Raw genomic sequence first — 21,811 nt, forward strand, 5'->3', positions numbered from 1 at the left:
TATCCGGGGCAGCTAGGTGGCGCAGTGGATAGAGCACCAGCCCTGGACTCAGGTGAACTTGAGTTCAAATCCGACCTCAGACACATAGCACTTGTTAGCTGTGTTAACTTCATTGCCTAGCCAAAAAATAATAATAATAATAATAATATCCACATCCAGAAAAAGAACTCAAATGCAGAAAAAGAGTCTCAATGCGGATCGAAGCATGCTATTTGCTCTCTCTTGTTTTGTTTCTTCTTTCTCGTGGTTCCTCCCATTGGTTCTAATTTTTCTTTGCAACATAACCAATGTGAAAATGTTTAATATATATGTAGAGCCTATATCAGGTTGCATGCCATCTTGGGGAGGGGGGAGGGGAAGAAAATTTAGAACTCAAAATCTTAGGGAAGTGAATGATGAAAATTAAAGATAAATTAATTAATTTTTAAAAAAAGACTTCTTGCAAGCCAAGAACCTAGGAACCTCTAGTCTCTTCTTAATGACCTCCAGGGAAGGTTGGTACACATAAGAATTGTCAGCAAACCAAGGTTTAACTAACTTTTTTAAACAAAGGAAGAGAGATTACACAGGTTCTGCTTGTACCTAGAGGGTAGAAAGAGTCAAGGAGACAAATTTTGGCTGAATGTAAGGAAAATTTTCCTAACAATTAGAGCTGGATAAATGTGGAATGGGTGCCTCAGAAGATAGGGAATATTCCCAACACTAAAAGTCTTCATGCAAAGACATTATAACTAGCAGCTGTGGTAGAGAAGTTTCCTCTCCAGGTATGGTTGGACTGAGTCCACCCTCTTAAGTCCACTGCCAACTCTAAAATTTTATGAGCTTTTTTCTATGATCCACACTCAGCTAGCCTAAATCCTCTATACTGCAGAAAAACCTATTTCCTTTTTTTTTTCTTAATTCTCCATAGAGATGGAGAACAGTGGAGCCACACTCTCCATTCTTATATGCAACCTCTTTTATTAGGTTTCACCACATAGGTCTGCCTTTCTAATCCTTTATTCATCCTCCCGACTTTCTTTCTCTTTCCTGAATGGGTCTTTTCTGATATACAGAGCTGGGATACCTAGAAGCTCACAGTTCTCCAGAAATGCTTAGCATAATGGTGCATTGGTTTGCTAAAGTCTGGTTCGGTTAGCCCTTCTTTGCCTACTGCTCTTCTCAGGTCCCAGTATGTTTCCCACCAAATGGAGCAATATTATCTTATAATCTGAAACAATGCTAGTTGATTTTAATAATCCCACCCATGTGAGGTACAGAGAAGACAGGAATCAAGTCAAATTTACAGATGCAGAAATGGAGGTTGAAGTCAAATTCCACTTAAAACTCTCCTTCATGAAGAAGTCTAGCAGTCAGAAGGTTTGTGGTAGACAGGAAGGCAGACTAACAGAGGGAAGATGGTGCTAAGGATGCCAATGCCAAGAGGTAAGGAGGAATAAGTAAGCACAGGACATACCACAGCATGGAAAGGATATAATAGGAGGTCAGAATGCCCAATAGGGGAAGTCTTGGGGGTGATCCTGTGGGCAAAGAGTTATTTTAAAGGATCCTTCCAGACTGGCCTCTTCCATGATTTTCAACATAAAGGTTTCATGCCTACTAACTACCTCTACCCTAACAAATGTGGGAATGCACTCTGTGTGTATGTGTGCATGCATGCATATAGGCACACACAAAGGTGGCTCAAGTCATATGGACAGGAAATCCTGGAGGGTGATTAGCTATGACCTTTTGCACCAAATACACAGCTGACATTCAGGTAAGGCTGTGGACTAGAGGGGCTCAGGTAAGGTTCTAGGTCCCTCTGCTCTTCACTGTAACACTTCTACAAAGTAGTATGTAGAATGCTACCACCACATGAGAGCCAAGTCCCTTATAAACCTAAAGGGGAATGATTCCTGTCCAAAGGACAGCACATGTTTCAATTCAATAAATTCAATTAAATTAAGTTCAATTTGGAAATTGAGAGGATGCCCATCAACTGGGGAATGGCTGAGCAAGTTGTGGTATATGAATATAATAGAATACTATTGTGCTATAAGAAATGATGAACAGGCTGACTTCACAAAAACCTGGAAAGGCTTGTATGGTCTGATGCTGAGTGAAGTGAGCAGAACCAAGAGAACATTGTACACAATAACAGCCACATTGTGCGATGACTAATATTGATAAACTTAACCCTGCCCAGCAATACAAGGATCTAAGACATCTCCAGAGGCCTCAAGATGGAAAATGCTATCCACATCCAAAGAAAGAACTATGGAAGTTGAACTGCTATTTTTTTCTCTTCTGTTGAATTTTGTTTCCTCTTTCTGATGGCTCCTCCTATTGGTTTTAATTTTTACTTACAACATCACTAATGTGAAAATATGTTTAATAGGAATGTGAATGTATAGCCTGTATCAATGATTGTGCGCTGTCTTGGGGAGGGTGGTGGGGAGGAAGGGGGAGAAAAATTTTAAACTCAAAAGCATATAGAAGTGATTACTGATAAATCAAAATAAATTAATAAAAAAATTTTTTAAAATAAATTAAGTTCAATTCCAACATGTATCAAATACATAATAGGCCCTGGGGTTATAAAAACAATCCAGAGAAACCACCATAGCTCTCACACTCCACTGAGCAGGCCCTACCTACCTTTAAGGAATTTACACTCTGATGGAGGATACAATATGTAAACACAGTTACTTTTTATCTAATTTTGTATGTATTTTATATTTAATTATCCTGTGTTTTTGTTGTTTTTCTCCAACAGAACGTAAGCCCCTTGAGGATAAGGAATGCATTCTTAATGTAGTATTATATATTACATAGCAAGTATATAGCATGACAACTATATAGTAATAGTATATATTATAGTAAGTAATATATAGTATTTTATTTTATAGGAAGTGCTTAATAAATGCCTGCTGAGTGAATAACTAACTACAAAATAATTTGAGTAGGGAGAGGGCAGTAACAGCTAAAGGGATCTTGAATGGCTTTGAGTTGGAGATTTCACCTGAGGTGAGTATTAAAGGGAGCTAAAGACTTCAAGAGAAAGAAGGGAGAAGGAAGAAGAACATTAAAAGGCTGAAGTACCATCCATGAAATGGCATAGAGGAGGTGAAAGAGCGTTGAGTTTTGTGAACTTAACATAAACCAGTTTAGTTAGAACACAGAGCGCATCGATGTGAAATCCAGAAAGATGGGCTGAAACCAAACTCAGAAAGGCTTTTAATTGCTAGGATGAGGAGTTTATATTTTATCCTCAAGGCAATAGAAACCTAATGTAGATTTCTGAGCAGACGGATGACCTGAAGACCTGTGCTCCAACAAGATTACTCTGGCAGTTGTGTTCAGGATGGATTGGGAAGGGGGAAATCTCTCTGCTTCCTTCTTCTCCTATTGGACATCTTCACAGAGGAGAGTTTTAAGGGGGATTTCATTTCTTCATCTGTAATACCAAGAATCTACGGCAGGGTTTCTTAACTTGATGTCGCAAATTTCTTTTTTAATACTTTGATAACTATTCAAATCCAGTCTCAGTCACTTACTAGCTATGTGACTCTGGGCAAGTCTCTTAACCCTGACTGCCTCCAAAAAACAAAAACAAAAAACAAAAACAAAAAAAAAACCAATTTTGATAGCTCTACTTCAGTATAATTGGTTTCCTTTGTAATCCTGTGTTTTATTTTATGCATTTAAAAACATTATTCTGAGGAAGAGTCCCTAAGCTTCACCAGACTTCCAAAGGAATCCATGACACCAAAAACATTAAGATAATTGCTGTTGACAGACCAAGTAAGAACTTGCATTCCCAGAGACCTTTTCTTCCAAGCTGCTCAAGCCACTTCCAAGGATATCTCCTGTGTACCTCTAGCATAGCCCAGAGTGAGAAGAACTGAGATGTCTTACCTCCCTTGAATAAACCAATTCCTTCCTTTTAGGTCTCCCCAGGCATCAGTGGAGAGGAGGCTTCATTGCCTAATGTCTATAAAGGTTCATCAAAGCCTGGAGAACAGGGCTCTGAAAGCCCTAAATAACATCACTGTCATAAGAAGTCAGAGCTAAGCATCCAGATCTTTCTGCTTGCTTCACAGCCCTATGGGCTGATCCTGGTTCATACCTCTCTTCAGTCTTACCAAAAGTCTCGATTTTCCGAATGCTGGTTGTTGGGAACCCCAAAGGGCAAATCCTCAGAGCAAGTGGTTGTCAGGCAAGCGTCTTCCTCTGAACAGCAAAGCCTCCCCCAGGAAAAGCCCCTCCTTCTAATCCCAGCTGTGTCACCAAACAATACTTATTCCAAACATACATTGAGGTGCTATTTTTACAGGCTCTGATGTTCTAATTTAAAAAGAAAGCAGTCAAAGCCCCCAGCTGCCTGTCTATAGGGGGGCTATCATCCACCAAGCAGCCAGTGTGCTTCCTCACAGCATTCTTATGAGAAAGAAGGGAGAATGTCCCAAAGGGGCAGTGGTTCCAAGGAAGGACCCTCTCCAGGACCCCCAACACTGGTGTGGAGAAGAGCAGGATGGAAATGAAAGATCCAAGAACAGAAGCCAGGGAGTCCTCTGCCTCAGTATGGCCTTTGCTATGACATCCCTGCCACCCACAGCCGATTAGAGCCGGCAGTATAGGACAAGTGGGAGGAAGGTAGCACCACAGCCTGATGCCATCCCAGCAGCTGGCAGGCTGGAAGAGGGCAGGAGAGGGCAAAGGGAAGAGACAGGAAGGATGCTGCAGAGAAGGGAAGGTACCATCTCTTCTCCAGCACTAGAGTTGTGCCTGGGGGTCAACTCTGCTCAGAGCACTGGCCAGAGATTTCTCACCTCATCCCTCGGCCATCTGGCTTCCCTACAACCAGCTTCCTTCCCTGAGGTGGCAAACCGAGCCAAGGCCAATGTTGCTAGGATGGCAAAGGGCCTTCTCTGCAGGTGCCCCAACCAGGAAGGGCACGTTGCTGGTAGCCAAGGAAGAGCAAAGAAGCCCAAATGGTCACTGCTGGGGCCAGCTCAGCACTAACACTATGGTCCTAATAGCCCCGCAGAAAAGAACAGAGTCCATCAACAGGAGCTCTCAAAGATTCATCTTCATCCTGACCTGAAAAGGCAGATTTTTCCAATGATACAATCATCAACTCTTACTTCTTAAGAATTAGGACCTACATGCCAGTCCTGGACAAGGCCAGGCTGCCAAGGAATGGCAATATAGCAGCCGGGGGCAGTGATTTGAGGGCGCCATCTTTTTTTCTCTTTTTTTTGGCTAGACAATGGGGTTAAGTGACTTGCCCAGGGTCACACAGCTAGTAAGTGTTATGTGTCTGAGGCTGGGTTTGAACTCAGGTCCTCCTGAATCCAGGGCTGGTGCTCTATCCGCTGCGCCACTTAGCTGCCCTTTGAAGGTGCCATCTTCCTGCCTCCACTGAACCAGCCCAAGGCACCAGACCCTGCTGTGAAAACTACTCAAGGCTAGCATCTCCTTCCACTCCTCCACTTAAAGAAGGAGTGGCCCACCCCGAAAACATTTATTAAGTGACTAATATATACAAGATAGTTCTATTATCATTGGGGGTGGCAGGTGAAGGGAGTATCTGGACCTATGATCTCACTAATGGTAGGAATTTCTGATATGGAAATGCCCTCCACCAAAGCAGAGAAACAACTCATCTGCAACTTAAAATATTAAAGAGTTGCCTGGTCACTTCTCCCACCTTCTTTGCAGAGGTGGGAAACTATGGGTGTGGATGTCACCAGAATGTCAGAATTTTTCAATGTTTTGGTTAGTTTTGCTGAACCTTTTTATTCTCTTTCTTAGTCTTTCTTATAAGGAATGGCTAGGGATGAAGTAGGGATATATGGGCAAATGTACATGATATAAAAACAAAAAATTATAAATACAAATTTAATTCTAAAAAAGGTTTTAAGTAAATTTTGAATGGCGGCTTAAAAAGGAAAAATGAAAAAAAGAGTTGCCTAGGGCACTAAGGATCTAAGTGACAGCCAGGGTCACACATTTAGTAAGTGTTAAAGGCAGGATTTGAACTCCGATCTTCCTGATCCCAAGGCCTGCCTTCCATCCAATACTGCACTGCCTCATTCAGCTCTCTTTAAAAATGGGCAAAGGAAGATGCAGCTAGGTGGCATGGTGGATAAAACACTGGCCCTGGAGTTAGGAGGACCTGAGTTCAAATGCGGCCTCAGATAATTACTAGCTGTGTGACCCTGGTCAAGTCAAATAAACTCAATTGCCTCCAAAAAGAACATTTTTAGCTATGTGACCCTGGGCAAGTCACTTTTGTCTAAAAATATATATATATTTTTTTAAATGGGCAAAGGAACTGTCAAAAAACACTTGTTTGTTTGTGTGATGAGAATTTAAATTGTGCCCTAAATATGAAAGTAAAAATATAAGTTCTTGAAGGTCAGGGATTGTTTTGGTTTTGGGGCTAACCGAGCACAGAGCCTAACACCAAATATCTACTTAAAAAAGGTTTATTGAATCAATTGGGAGAGAAGCAACTCAGTTCACAAAGGAGCATGAAGGGGGTAGTAACTGCCTCCTCCTTCTCAAAAGAGCTGAAAGGGCTGGGTCAGGCAGGGCAACAGGACCCACAGAAGAGGAGAAAGGACAAGAAGGGGAAACCCTGGACAAACTCATTTCTCATCCCTGAACTTGAAGGGTTTCCTTTAGAGAAAAAATGGAAAAGCAATTCAGTACAGCTGTAAGGAAGCAGCCCAATTCCTCTCCTCTCATTTCAGAAAATTCAGTTTCCACATAATTCTCAATAATTCCTTCCCTGTAAAAATCAGCATTTTTCATCATGGCTTTTCCTAAGGGTAACATCCTTGAAAATGCATTTGCCCCATTAAATGTAAAAACTTACAGAAACCATCTTATGTGTGAAATTAATGCTTAGGAAAAAAGGTTAAGTCATTAAAATTTAACAATTCTGCCTAAATAAGAACTACAGGAATGTTTTCCCCTTCAGGTGACTACAGACTACAAACTGTTCATATAGCTACCTGTCAATCCGAAAGCATTTATACGTAATCCGTGGGCTCCTCACCACCTCCACTGGGTCTGCTTTTTGGAAAGGGAGTCACCATAGGGACAACCCCTCCCCTGATGATCAAACACTCTTCCTTTCAAAGTTGGCAAATGTGTCCTTTACTCTTACCTTGAAGAGCTGGGTCATGCTTTTCTAGAACCTCTCCTTTTAGACATATGTACTTCCTATAGAAATTTCATTTTCTTTGAGTCTGGGTCTCCCTGTCTGGGTGAGGTGGGGGGCGGCACTCATGGGCCAATCCCAACAATGATCAGCATGTCAGTCAGTCAATGAGCATTTAGTAAGCACCTGCTATGTGCCAGGCAATGTGTTAAGTTCTTGGAATATAAAGAGACAAAAGATGATCCCTGCCCTCAAGGAACTTACAATCTAATGGGGATGATAACAAGCAAACAAATATGTGCAAATAAGCTATATGCAGGATAATTAGGACATAATTAAAAAAGGGAAGGTACTGGAATTAGGAGGAGTTGGGAAAGGCTTCCTAAAAAAGGTGGGATTTTAGTTAGGACTTGAAAGAAACTAAGGAAGCCAGGAGGCAAAGGGGAAGGAGAGCATTCCAGGTATGGAGGACAGCCAATAAAAATGTCTGGAATTAAGAAATGGAGAGTCTTGTTGGGGAGACCTCAAGGAGGCTAATGTCACTGTAATGAAGAATGCATGGGTATGTGGTGGGAGTAAGATGTAAGAAGACTGGAAAGGCTGGAGTAGAGGGGAGGATGGATTATGAAAGGCTTTGAATGCCAAACAAGGGATTTTCTATTTGATCCTGGAGGTGACAGAGAGCCACTGGAGTTTACTGAGTGGGGGGAGGGTCACATGGTCAGACCTATACTTCAGGAAAATCACTTTTGCAGCTGAATAGAGAATGGATTTGAGTGGGGACAGACTTGAGGCAGGCAGAGCCACCAGAAGGCTCTTCAAAAAGTCCAGGAGTGAGATGAGGGCATGCACCAGAGTAAGGGCAATGTCAGAGGAGAGAAGGGGGAGTATATAAACCTTAACTTGTCCCATTTCTCTGACATGGGCTAGTTTGCCCCTCCTTAGCCATCCCCCCCTCCCAGGACTTAGCAAGGACACTGACTCCACATAGCCTTACTTCGTCTTGGGCCTCCCCAGCATTAAGGTCTATAAGTGTGTGTCACCACACCCGTTTCCGATAGGAATCTCTTGAGTCAGGTTGTTGAATCAAAGAGCAGTGACTAATGAGCTTGATGAGCTCAGTTATATATGAATATCCACTTGACCAAAGTTCAAGTCCTCCCAAAATTTCTGTTTCCACATCCTTCTTCCCTACACTATCACTGAGCCAGGCACTTTGAGCCAGCCACCTCTCTTTGGGTCCAGCTATTTCTTTAGCAGACAGAACTTTTTGGTTGGAAACATCAGAAGGGAATTTGCTGCTCATCACAGATTTAGTTTATTGGATAAAACTTTCCTACGCAAACTCTTTACTCACAATTTCCATCTTATATTCTTTTACTTCCAATCAGTCAACAAGCATTTATTAAGTGCTTTATGTGCAGCAATGGGGATGCAAAGGAAGAAAAAAACAATCCCTGATCACAAGGATTTCATACTCTAATGAGGGAGATGACATGTAAATAATAAGGCACACACAAGATATAATAATGATTATAGCATTTATATAGCACATACTGTGTGCCAAGGACTGTGCGTCACAACATCCTTGGGAGGTAGGTGCTAATGTTATCATCCCCATGTTGCAGTGGAGGAAACTGAGGCAAAGAGTGATATCTCACAGCTAAGTGTCTGACACCAGATTTGGACTCTGGTCTTCCTGACTCCTGGCCCAGCACTCTATCCACTGTACCATCCAGCTGCCTTGATATATACAGAATCATGGGCAGTAATCTGAGAAAGGAAGGCATTAGCCCCTTACAAGGGGAAGGGGAAAGGTGGAAGAGGGAGTAAGGTGGGGCTGGGAAAAGCCTCTAGCAGAAGGCAGGATTTGAGCTGAGTATAGAAGGAAACCAGAGAAACTAACGGGAAGAGAGGAGAGAAGAGTGCATTCCAGGCACGTGGAATAGCTCAAGATGTCCAAAAGGTAGTTAGTGATGCATAACTGTAGCTAGGAGATACATAGGGATGAATATACAGGTCTGGGAATCATCTTCATAGAGACGATAATTGAACCCAGAGAAAGTAACAAGATCACCAAGTGAGATAGTATAAAATGAAAAGACAGGAAGGCCCAGGACAGAGCCTTTGGGGATACCTATAGTTAGCGAGCATGACACGGATTAAAAAAAAAATCCAGCAAAGAAGACTGAGAAGCAGTTTGACAGACAAGAAGAGAAACAGAACAGCGTATAGAGAGGAAAGAATCCAGGAAGAGAATGTGACCAAGAGCATCAAAGGCTGCAGAGAGATCAAGAAGAATGAAGATCAAGAAAAGGCCATTGGATTTGGCAATGAAGAAAGGATTGGTAACTTTGGAAAGGGCAGTTCCAGTTTAATGATGATACCAGAAGCCAGACTGCAGAGGGTTTAGAATGGAGAGGACAGAAAGTAGGAGGCACTGAATTTAGCCCAGTTGTTTTCAAGGAGTTTAAGGGAGAAGAGATATAGGCTAATAGCTGCTGGAGATGATAGGGTCAAAATAGGGCTTGAGGAGGAGGGAGACATGGGTGTGTTTGTAGGCAGCAGTTGGTAGATGGCGCAAGTCTGAAGATAAGAAAGAGAGTGGGGATGATAGTAAGGATAATTTGCTGGAGAAGACAGGAAAGGATGAGATCGAGAGTATATGTAGAGGTGTTGGCCAGAAGGGCTACCTCTTCATAAGAGAGTCAAGTGAAGGAGGAGATAGTAAAGGAAGATGTCTAAATGATATAAGACAAGGAGAAGGGGGAAAGGAAGAGCTCTTAAAAGCAGGTGGCCTCAATTTTTTTCACCTTAGTATGAGGCAAGGTCTTCATAGGTCCTTAGCTGAGAGGATGGGGGAAGGATTGAGGAAAGATGGAAATGTCTGAAACAGCCACTGCTGAGTGGGATAACAGATCGATTAGGGAAGAACAGAATGTTTGTCTTGTTGCAGTGAGAGCCCAGTTGAGATTAGATATTATAAATTTGTAGTGGCAGATTTTCATGATCTCCTCCAACTCCATTCAGCAGCACTGGAGGAGGTGGAAGGTGGGAATGATCCATGGTTGAGGTTCGGCATAGCATGATCAGCAAAAGGGCAAGGTGGCAAAGGATTCGAGAACAGAGAACAATATAGAATTGAATTGGTTCACAAAGATGGATGAGGAATGTAACCAATGCAGAAGTGATGGTTTGAGAAAGAATAGAAGGGTGAAGAGAATGGAGGTTGTGGTGAGGATGAAGGACATCATTAGGGGTCATAAGGTATGGGGAAAGATGGAATAATCAAAGTATATGTTTAGATAAAGAAATTTTGAAGTTTATGAGCATGAAAATGTAACAGCTGTGACTTACAACAAGGTCAAGGGTGTGACTATAGCTAAGGTGAAGTGGAGGAGACTGAAAAACTAGAAAGTTATGGTATTTGATGGTGTATCAATATGTATGCTGAAGTCCTCTTGTATGCGGGGAGGAGAAAGAGAGGAAAGAAAGACAGTGAAGTCATTGAGGAAGGAAGGAGATGTCCATATGATCCATATATGACATAAATACGATAATTTTGTTCAGTCATTTTTCAGTCACATCTGACTCTTCTTGGCAAAGATACTGGAGTGGTTGGTCATTTCCTTCTCCAGCTCATTTTACAAACGAGGAAACCAAGGCAACTAGGGTTAAGTGCCTTGCTCAGGCCCACATGGCTAATAAGTGTCTGAGGCTAGATTTGAACTCAGGAAGATGAGGCTTCCTGACTCCAGGCCCAGCACTCTGTACACTATGGTGCCACCTAGCTGCCCCAAAATAATAATAGTTAACATTTACATAGCACTTTGAGGTTTGCAAAGTACTTTCCACATGTCATCTCATTTGATCCTCACAACAACCCTGGAAGGTAAGTGACTTTATTATGCCTGTTTTATAGATGAGGAAACTGGGGCAGCTAGGTGGCGCAATGGATAGAGCTCCAGCCTTGGAGCCAGGAGGACCTGAGTTCAAATCTTAACCCTGATTGCCTCATCAGAAAAAAAAAAAAAAGAACACATTAAATGGATGAGGAAACTGACAATAAGAGGTTAAGTGACTTGCCCAGGGTCTCACAGCTGTGTCTGAGGCAGGATTTGAACTCAGGTCTTCCTGGGTCTCAGTCTAACACTCCATCTACTGTGCCACTAAGTTGCCTCTAAAAACTACCATGACCTGGATTAGATAATAAATTTGGATAGCATGAACCTTACAGGAGAAAAGATTGCTCAGTGGGGTTAGTACAGAGAAAATGTGGAAGTGTTAAGGATGTATTCTGACTCTTCCACTGTGACCATCAAGGAGAGGAGGTATGAAAGAAAGTGTAGCTGGCACTAGAAAGGGTATCAAATGAAGCAGTATCATCAGGAGTAAGTAAGGTCTCAGAAGATAGAAGAAGTGAGAAAGTACAAGGCATAAGATGGAGAGAAGTTTGTTAATCATGGTGCAAGGGGCATGGGGAGGGAGAAGCCACACAGTATGGCTGAGGTGGATAGGAGTAAGGAAACAACCAACTGGGGATGGGGAAGCCCTCTTCCCTTTTCTCCATCTAGATAAATCCAATGCATCCTTCAAACCCTAGCTCACATTCCACCTCCTCCAAAAGCAGCTGCAGAGGCAACTGACAATGCCAGGGGTAGAACACTGGGCCTAGAGTCAAGATCTGTGCTCAAATCCAGCCACGGACATTTACTGAGTGACCCTGGGCAAGTTACTTTACCTCTGTTTGCTTCAGTTTCCTCAACTGTAAAATAGGGATAAATAATAGCACCTACCTAGTGGGGTTGCCGTAAGGATCAAATGGGATATTTGTTTTAAAAAAAAAAAAGGGTGCTTAGCGCAGTGCTATACAATGCTTATTCCATTCCCCACCTACTATCAAAGGGATGGTTAGTAAATATAGAAAAGGAAGCCATTATCGTCAGCGTGGCTTCATCAAGAACAAGTCATGCTAGACTAACATTTCCTTTTTTTGACAGAGTTACTGAGCTGGTAGATCAAGAATACTACAGATACAGTTCACCTAGATTTTATCAAAGCATTTGATAAAGTCTTTCATGATATTCTTGTGAAAAATAAGGAGAGATGTGGGCTAGAGGATAGTACAATTTGGTATATTTGGAACTGTTTGAATGCCCAGACCCAAAGGTTAATGGTTCAAATCAACCTGGTAGGAAGTCTCCTGGGAAGTGACCCGAGAATCTGTTTTTAGACCTGTGCTATTTAACATTAACACATCAATGATTTAGATAAAAGCATAGATGCACACTTATCAAATTTGCAGATGATATAAAGCTCAGAAGGAAGGAGAGCTAGCACACTGGATGACAGAATCGGGATTCAAAATGATCTTAACAGAATGGTACAGCGATTCAAATCTCATCAGATGAAATGTAATAGTAATAAATGTAAAGCTTCACACTGTAGTGCAGGGGGCGGGTAGTGTGAACCTGCTATTCCATATGTATTGACAGATACAATTTGCCTAGGCAAATTGTAAGCATCTCCTTAAGGAACAGGGCACTGAGAAGTTAAGCAGCTTGCCCAAGGTCATACAGCCAGTATGTGTTGGAAGTAGGACCTGACCACAGGTCTTCCTGACTCCAAGGTGGTTCACCTGAAAAAGAACTGAGTGTTTTAGTGGCCCCAAAGTTCAATAGATGTCACCAGTGGGACACAGAAGCAAGAAAGCGAATGCAAAGTTAGGGTGCATTAAGAGAACGGTGGCATGCAGAACTAGAGAGGCGACAGTCCCAATCTACTCTGCCCTGCTCAGACCACATCTGGAATACTGTGGTCAGTTCCGGGTGCCGCATTTTAGGAAGACCATTAAGAAGCCAGAGAGGAAAACAACCTGAATGGTGAAGGGCCTCAAGATTCAGCTGAAGGAGCCAAGAATGCCTGGCATCGAAAAAAGAAGACGTGGTAGCTCTCTTCAAGGATCTGAGGCAGGGGTGGGGAAACTCTGGCCTCAAGGCCAGGCATGGCCCTCTAGGTCCTCCAGTGCGGCCCTGTAGCTAAATCCACACTTCACAGAACGAGTCCCTTTAATAAAAGGATCTGTTCTGTAAAACTTGGACTCAGTCAAAAGGCTACACCCAAGGACCTAGAAGGCCACATGTGGCCTCAAGGCTGCAGGTTCCCCACCCCTGGGAGGGGTTGTCACATGAAACAGGAATTAGAGTTCTTCTGCTTGGTTCCAGTGGTCAAAACCAAGAGCAATTGAAGGATGTTGCAAAGAGACAAATTTAGATCCAATATAAGACAAAACTGCCAAACAATTAGGGCTGCCAAAAAGTAGGGTGGGCTTCCTCAGGAGGTAATGAGTTCCTCTTCACTAGACGGCTTCGAGCAAAGGGTAAATGAGTCACTCATCGAGTATGCTGCAGAGGGGATTCTTGTTCAGGTATGGGTTGGACTAGATGGCCAATGGGATCCTTTTCAACTCTTGCAGCTAGGTAGCACACTGAGCCTGCAGTCAGGAAGACTTGAGTTCAAATCTAACCTCAGCACCAGCCCTGAGTTCAAATCTGGCCTCAGACCAAACACCTGACACTTAACTAGCTGTGTGACTCTGGGCAAGTCACTTAACCCCAACTGCCTTTAAAAAAAATGAGACTACAAATCTAACCTCAGATACTTACTAGCTGTGTGACCCTGGGCAAGTCACTTAACTTCTGTTTGCCTCCATTTCCTCACCTGTAAAATGGGGATAATAATAGCAGTCACTTCCCTGGGTTATTTTAAGGTTCAGTTGAAACAATATTTGTAAAGTGTTTAGCACGGCGTCTAGTATATAGCAGGTGCTTGGTAAGTTTTTAAATAAATCCTTCCTTCCTTCCTTCTTGAAATTCTACATCTCTTGTGGAGCCTTCTCTGACCCCTTCAGCGTGCAACAATTTGACAGAGAGTCAAAGACAGAAAGAGAGAAGGTAACTTACCCCAAATCACCCAAATAGGAAGCAGCAGAGATAGGTTTCAAAGCCAAAATCTTTTGATTCCAAAACCAGCGTTGTTTATCCTCTACCACATTTCCTTGAAGGTGCTTACTAGCCTTAGCCTTCACCTATCAATCATTTACCATCCTGTGACATCTCATAGTCTTAGCCTGCATCATCACCTGATTTTTTACATGCTGTCTCTCCAACAGGAGTCTAAGGTCCTTGACAGCAGGGGCTATATTTTATTCAGCTCAGGGTCTTCCTCAGGGCCTAACTTAGGATCTTACACATGGTAGGCACTCAAGAAATGGTTATTACCAGACTAACTGACTGATTCGGAAACAGATCACAACCAGTCTGGGTCGTGTACGGGTAGCATAGTCTTGAAAAAGTGATTGAAAACCTGTAGAAAAGTGTTTCCACACCCAGCTCTCCATCACCCTTCCTGGTGTCCTGGCTTTCTGTAACTCTAAGTAGCAGGCTTCGAGACTGTGGGTGTTGCCATTTGCAGGGATTTGGATCAAGCTCTCTTGCCCCACTTGGCTTCTGAGAGTAGTGTCAACACAGGTACAATGCTAAGTCAGCATAGTGTAAGAAAATACAGAAGTTGCTCCTAGTAACAAGGGTTGTTATTTTGGCATTATATTAATCAACAGTTTAACTCTCTTGTGACTGGGTGAGATGGTTACTCTCCCCTTCCCGTTTTTCATTCATCTTATAGGAGGCTTTTAATTATCATACTACTTCCCAATCATTATCTTGCACATTCTGCCTTATATTACAGTTACTTGTATACGTAATTTTTTTTAATCTTCCCTACTAGACAGTAGATTTCATGAGGATGAAGGCCATGTTTTCATCACCTTTCAATCTTCCCTAACATGTAGCATTGTGTGTTAGGCACAGTAAGCACTAAATAAATTGAAGTGAATTTAATTAATTGGACTGGAAAGATTGCCGCTAAATTTGTGAATTTGCTTTAAACAGATATGTCATCCTTTCCCTTTGGCTCTTGTTTTGAACACTCAGAAATGCATCTCTCAGGTCTTTTTTCCTCAATGGTCCAATCTGTTCACCAGTAGCACACAGCTGAGCAGGCTAAATTTGACAGCAGGGACCCAGGACACTCTGACAGGAGGAAATGGGAAGCCATTTTGATGCTAAAGGAAAAGGAGGATAGACAGTTTAGGTGCTGCTCTGGCTGAGCCAATATGACAAGCTGAATTACAGCTAGAGAAAAAAGATCCTTTCTTTTCCAGAGACTCCAACCTGACAATAAGGAGAAGGTCCTCTCCTGTGCTACTCCAATGCCTAGGGTCACTCTGGTACTGCCCACCCATGTTCTCTGTTTTCCTACAACCCAAGGAATTGAAGTGATCCCTGGGGAAAACTGCATGTAGATCGCAGAGCTCTGTTGTCAATGGTACTGCCTACCCTCAGTTTCCAACCTTTGGTGGAAATGATTCCCAATCTTTCCCCATCTGTCTGTTTGCTTCTGAGTATTGACAGACAGTGAAATGTAAACGAAATGTGATCTCATAAAACAGGACAGTAGCTGTAGACACTGGTCTTTGCTCCCACTATTCTAAGCTGACCTTTGACGTTACCCAATTTTAATAGATATTTCAAATGGTTATAGAATATAATGGAATATTCTACAACAAACAACAAATAGGAAGAATTCAAGGAAATATGGGAAGACTTATGTGAAGTAATGATGCAGAGTAAAGAAAGCAGAACCAATAGAACAATATACATTAACTACAATTACATAGTTACAGACAGTAAGCATAGCAACAAATACATGTTACAGACTGAAAAGAAGATGAAAAAAAATCATAAAAGAGGGGATTGTATGGGTACTGCCACATCAAGATGAATAAATAGGTTTTTTAGGGCAGGTTTAGTGATCAGTACATAACAAATGCGATCATTCATGTTCTTGGGGTGTTTGCTTTTTGTTGGGGTTGGGGTTTTTTGAATTTTATCCTACATGCTCATTTTTCTTATTTTATTTTCTTATGCTCTGTTTATACGTTGGAATACTGGTACTTGTTAATGAAATGAAAATAAAATTTGTATTTTTATAAAAACTGTAGATGGTGGCATTACAAACTGACCATAATCAAAAGAACCAGTCTAGTAATGAGAAATCAAATACTGAGTTCCCTTATATCAAGAACTTCCAAATGACAAGGTGTTATTTTATGTTCACCACAGTTTCTCAGAAGGGAGTTTGCCTCCAGCCAAAATCCAAATACCACTACAATATGCAGCAAAATGAAGAATGCTCACAATATTAGGAGTGGTACAATATTAAGTGGATTAAAATAATTCATGGGAAATGAACACATGTCCTAGCTTTGTCTTCATAAAAATAATGCTCATAGAACTGATTTGCAAAGCAACCCAGCAGTGGCAGGCTTACAATTTCAATAACGACCATTCGTTACTTCCAGTTGTCTAAGAAATTTGAGTTGTTAGGAAATATATACATACTTGGACAGCTGAACAATCAAAAATAATGTTCCATCACAGGCAATTAGCTCCCACACAGAAAAGCACAGGAGCATAAATGACCAGATTCAGAGTGAATCCCAAAGCTATCTCTAGCTTCACTCTGACTCCAGCCTGTTTGATTTAAAGAAAATGGTACAGAGATAATGCCTTCCATTTCAACCTGTCATCTCCTGGTAGCCTATGTGAGTTTTCAGGGTGTTGTTTTACTACTGACAGGCATTTTCCCTACACTGCCTTCATAACCATTTGATTGGTTTTGCAGGATTTCAGTTAACATCTATTTCCAAGCCATTCTCCCAACATTCTATCAAATATTTCATGGCTTTTCGGGTGCTTTTTCTTATCTTCCCTGAGAGTTATCTGTCTTACAGACTAAAACCTAAGGCGACAGAGAACAAAATCGGTGCTAGAAGATTTCAACACAATTTTAATTTAACATCAAAATACTGATTGTCACTAAATGCTACAGGTAGAGCTCATGACCCTGCTAAATGTGTTGTGTTAATTAAGTTGCTTCTAACATCCTGAATGTATACGCTCTGTCCCCTGTATTCATGCTACTATTTATCATATCTGTATGATTCTATCAACCACAAATATGAAGCTACTTTACACGACATATTTCTCCCAATGAACCACCCTCACTGGTGCTTTTCCCAGACCACAGAATGAGAAGAAAATGTTTACAAATACCTATGACATTTTTTCATTGAGCAATTTCCCCCATGTAGCTAGATCTACAGAGCTGAGGTTACATAATCATCTATTTAATACTCCGAACCAGCTGCATTTAGAGTAATCAGATTTGGGGTACAATGTGCTGGTGTGGAGTTCCAGGCTGTGAAATAAAAAACGGACACTGTACTAAGCTAATGCATGATGAGAGAAGACGGGATCTAGCTGGGCGCAGAAAGGGAACACTTTCCAGCTGACTGCTTTGCTCTCACTAGATGAGACAAGATTCAAAGTACCGCTTGAAAAAAGGATGTTAGTAAGCTATATTGTTCTACACACATACAGCCCCGATCTGAACCCTTTTTGCCCATGAACTCTAACTCGTCTAGCTCACTCACTGAGCTACACTGCATCCTATCTCACAGTGAACTTCATCTCAACCTCCCTATCCCTAGCAGATTGTAATCGGTGTTTTTCCCTATTCCTCTTCCTCCTCTCTGCCCCAAGCTTTCTTCACCTCCCCTACAGACCTTATTTATGCTCTGGCTGCCCTGCTACTTGTTCCATCCCTGTCAGAAGGATGGACCCAAGGGCTCTTCTCTGAGCTAAGCCCTATTCTCTCAGTTTTGCAGCATGAATACCAAGCGCCCCCTCCCTCAGTCCCACCTCCTCCCACACACCCCAAATGAATCCAGAGTTCCATCTTCCCTGGATGAAGATGATTGCACCTACTCAAGCCCCTAATCCTTGATAACTGCACCCCTTCCCCCACCAGGGGCTGAGAATTCACCCAGCTTGGAGCCCCGTCTTCTCTCTCCTTCCCATCTAGCTACCCCCTGCAAGTCACTCCACCTCTTGGAGACTCAGCTTCCTCTTCTAATAAATGGGTATAATACTACTCACTGGATCTACTACCCAGGACTGGCTGTGAGGAAGCAGCTTTGTAAACCTAAGACAGCAGAGAAAGGGGAGCTATTTCTTGCTGTTGTTGTTCTGTTAGGACTCCCCTCCCCACAGAGATCTTGCCCCCTCCCCACCCTCCTCATCCCTACTCCAGACTCATTAACCTAAAGCATCCCGGTTGACCAAGCCCACGACGTTGCCCCCCAGGAGAGGGAGCCGGGGCCCGGCCTCTGCCCGCGCCCCGCTGCAGTCCGGGGCCAACGGGGACGGCTGGGAGGGAGGGTTCGGACCCCCCTGGACCTGGGCTGCCTTACCTGGCCGTGTCTGCGGTGGGGCCGGGGCCGGGGCCCGGAGGCTGCTGGGCTGTGGCCGCTCGCGCAGCTCCGGCTGAGGGGAGCTGTCCGCTTCCTGGTGCTGAAGGCTCTTCCCCGCCGCGGGGCCGGGGCCGGGGCCGTGGCCGGGGCTGGGGCTGGGGCCGCCCGCCGCCGGCAGCCCGTCCCCGGCTCCCCCCTCCAGGCTGGCCTCGTTACCCATGGCGGGGCTCGGACGGCGGGGTCGGAGCGGTGGAGCGGGGCCCGGAGGGAAGGGGAAGGGGAGGGAAGGGCAGGGAGGGGGGACCGGGCCGGCGGCTCCCGGGCTCGCTGCTCACACGCTCAGCGCTGCGCCGCCGCCGCCATCTCCCAGCTCCACCAGCGGCGCCCGGCAAGGCGCATGCGCGGCCCGCCCTCCCGAGCCGGGCCCCGCCTCGTTCTGCACACACCCCTCGGGCGCCTCAAAACCGCGCGTGATGCTGTTGCTGCTGCTGCTGTTCTGCTCCCGCACCTGCCTCTCCCCGGACGTGCGGAGTCTCGGGCGAAGCGGGGCCGCGGGGAGCGTGAGGGCGAGGGCGGTAGAGGCCCCCCCACATACACACACCTGCGGCACCCCCGGGTCCTCGGGAGGAAGGAGCTTAACTGTGGAGCTCGCTTGAGCCGGGTGCCTATGCCCCGCCCTCTTCAGGGTCAGGAGCGAGGGGTGGGGGATGGGCGGACTGAGCTGGACACGGGAGAGCGAACAGAGTGACCAGGACACCCCTGAAAGGGAGAAGACTGCTTCCGCCCCTTCAGCACCTTGGGCCGGCGTCCAGCCCTAGGGTAGCAGAAGATATAGATTAAGGATGTCAGATTTGGTTGTATCCCAAAGAGATCATAAAATAGGGAAAAGGACCCACCTGTACGAAAATATTCATAGCAGCTCTTTTTGTGGTGGCAAAGAATTGGAAATTGAGAGGATGTCCATCAGTTGGGGAATGGCTGAACAAGTTGTGGTACATGAATGTAATAGAATACTATTTTGCTATAAGAAATGATGAACAGGAGGATTTCAGAAAAACCTGGAAAGATTTGTATGGACTGATGCGGAATGAAATGAGCAGAATCAGGAGACCATTGTACACAGTAGCAGCAACATTGTGCCCATGACCAACTTTGATAGACTTGGCTCTTCATACAGTGATCAGAGATAATTCCTTTGCTTTTTTTGGGGGGGGTTGTTTTTTGGTGAGGCAGTCAGGTTTAAGTGACTTGCTCAAGGTCACACAGCTAGTGAATGTAATGTGTCTGAGGCCCGATTTGAGCTCAGGTGCTCCTGACTCCAAGACAAGTGCTCTATCCACTGACCCACCTAGCTGCCCCCCCACACACACACATACACACAAGACAATTCCACAGAACTCATGACAGAAAATGCTATCTACATCTAAAGAAAAAACTATGGGGTCAGAATGCAGATCGAAACATAGTTTGTCACTTTTTTGGGGGGTGGCTTATCCCTTTTGTTCCCTTTCTTTTTTCCCAACATGACTAATGTGGAAATATGATTGCACGTGTATAACCTGTATCAGATTGCTTGCAATCTTGTGGAGGGGGGATAGGAGGGAAGGAGGGAGAAAAAAATCGGAACTCAAAATCTTATTGAAAATGAATGTTGAGGGGCAGCTAGGTGGCGAAGTGGATAGAGTACTAGGCCTGGAGTCAGGAGAACCTGAATTCAAATCCAGCCTCAGACCAGACACTGGGCACTTACTGGCTGCATGACCCTGGGCAAGTCACTTAACCCCAATTGCCTCACCAAAAAAAAAAAATGAATGTTGAAAACTATCTTTATATGTAATTGGAAAAAATAAGATACTATTTACAAAAATAAGAAAAAGACTGTCAGACTTGGGAGAAACCTTAGAAAACATCCAATCCTTCCTTTTTAGAGAAACTGAAGGATTGGGGGAGAGAGAGACTTGCCTTACATCACACAGTGAAATTAGTGATAGTACTGGGATCTCAGTGGGAAAAGGGCAATAATTCTGCCCCAAGTTCAGCAGTAACTAGATTTCTGTCCAGACTCACTGCTTTCATACCCAGCCTTTAACCCAGGCCCAGTCCACATCCCGATTGTAATGGAATTTAGGAGCTCAGCCTACTCCAAAGATCAGCCTTCTCAGTTGTTCTGGCATTCCTTACCCAATTATTAAGGACCTAATAACTAGAAGAAATCAAGCCACATATAAAGAATATGAAACATTGAGACTAAAAAGAAAATCCGTACATATTAACTTCTGACTCATCTTTTTTTGGAGGGGGGGATTTTTAGAAGAGTTTAGGATAAGGAACTAAGCATTATTTCCTACCTGGGACAAACTGCCCCTGAAACAGAGGGGGGTTAGAGTTCAAAGCTCCAAATAGCCTATTTCATGGTGACAATTATTATCAAAGGCACTGCCAATGTTTCCTTTTAGAAGGCTAGCAAGCCCTGCAGTGGAGAAGGGGATGTGGAGCAAAGGCTGAGTCACAGGATGTAGATGAAGAAGCTCAAGAACATTGTGCTAGGAACATGAGAAATGGCAGGAGGATGGAAGAGTATGTCTTTGAAAAATGGTATCAAAGGTTGTGAAGCCATTACATTTTTCAGGAAAGCAGGGGAAGGCAGAATATTGGCCAGTCAGGGGATGTGATCCTTGCTTGGGAAGACTGAAGTCAACCAATCATACCAAGCACTCACATATCTTTCACAGTAGGACATTCAGCTTTAGTAAAGTCCTCCTGTGCCTCATCATGGCAACAAATTGGCACTGGGTTGTTGAAAGTTATAGCAGTGGAGTAGAAGCTTTGGAAGATCTTACCAAGCCAGGAAGGTTTCAGGTACATGCCCAGTGATGGACTCTGTCTCATTTGAGGACCATCCTGACTAAGTGTGCAGAAGCTCCTCACCAGAAGGTTGGCCACCAAATGATGAATTTTCTTTTTGGCCACAGCAACTCATGAAGACCACTTACTAAGACATGGAGTGGTAGTGGTCTCTCTTTAGAGTGAAAAAATCAAGGATATTATGAAGCTGAAGGCTAGAAAAGCAAACTAAAAGTCATCTAGACTAATGCCAGTGGGCAACAACTGTTATGCATTACTATTGTATATGGAAAGCCTTGGTATCTCTCAGAGCCCAGTTCTAAAGTACAGGGGAGTTGGGAGCCATTGGGAGGGCTCATTTTATAGGCTAAGTTGTCTGGACTGCAGCTGCTGTGGGGAGGATCCTGTCCCCCCTGTGAAATTCCCCCCTTTCCAAG

At 43.7% G+C, this 21,811-nt stretch overlaps 1 protein-coding gene across 1 annotated transcript in view; it reads right to left on the bottom strand.

Annotated features, from left to right (window-relative positions):
• BSN (bassoon presynaptic cytomatrix protein) overlaps nucleotides 1–18,742 on the bottom strand; it is a gene marked incomplete at its 5' end in the record, with an annotated part of 239,036 nt that extends 220,294 nt beyond the window's left edge. The window contains 1 exon segment of the mRNA XM_020999265.2: nucleotides 18,531–18,742. Within this exon segment, the coding sequence (XP_020854924.2) occupies nucleotides 18,531–18,742 (212 nt within the window).
• Between the last annotated feature and the right edge of the window lie 3,069 nt (nucleotides 18,743–21,811).

This window comes from Phascolarctos cinereus, unplaced genomic scaffold (assembly GCF_003287225.1).
Source record: "Phascolarctos cinereus isolate Bilbo 61053 unplaced genomic scaffold, phaCin_HiC Scaffold_4;HRSCAF=312, whole genome shotgun sequence".
In the NCBI taxonomy this organism is placed as follows: Eukaryota; Metazoa; Chordata; class Mammalia; order Diprotodontia; family Phascolarctidae; genus Phascolarctos; species Phascolarctos cinereus.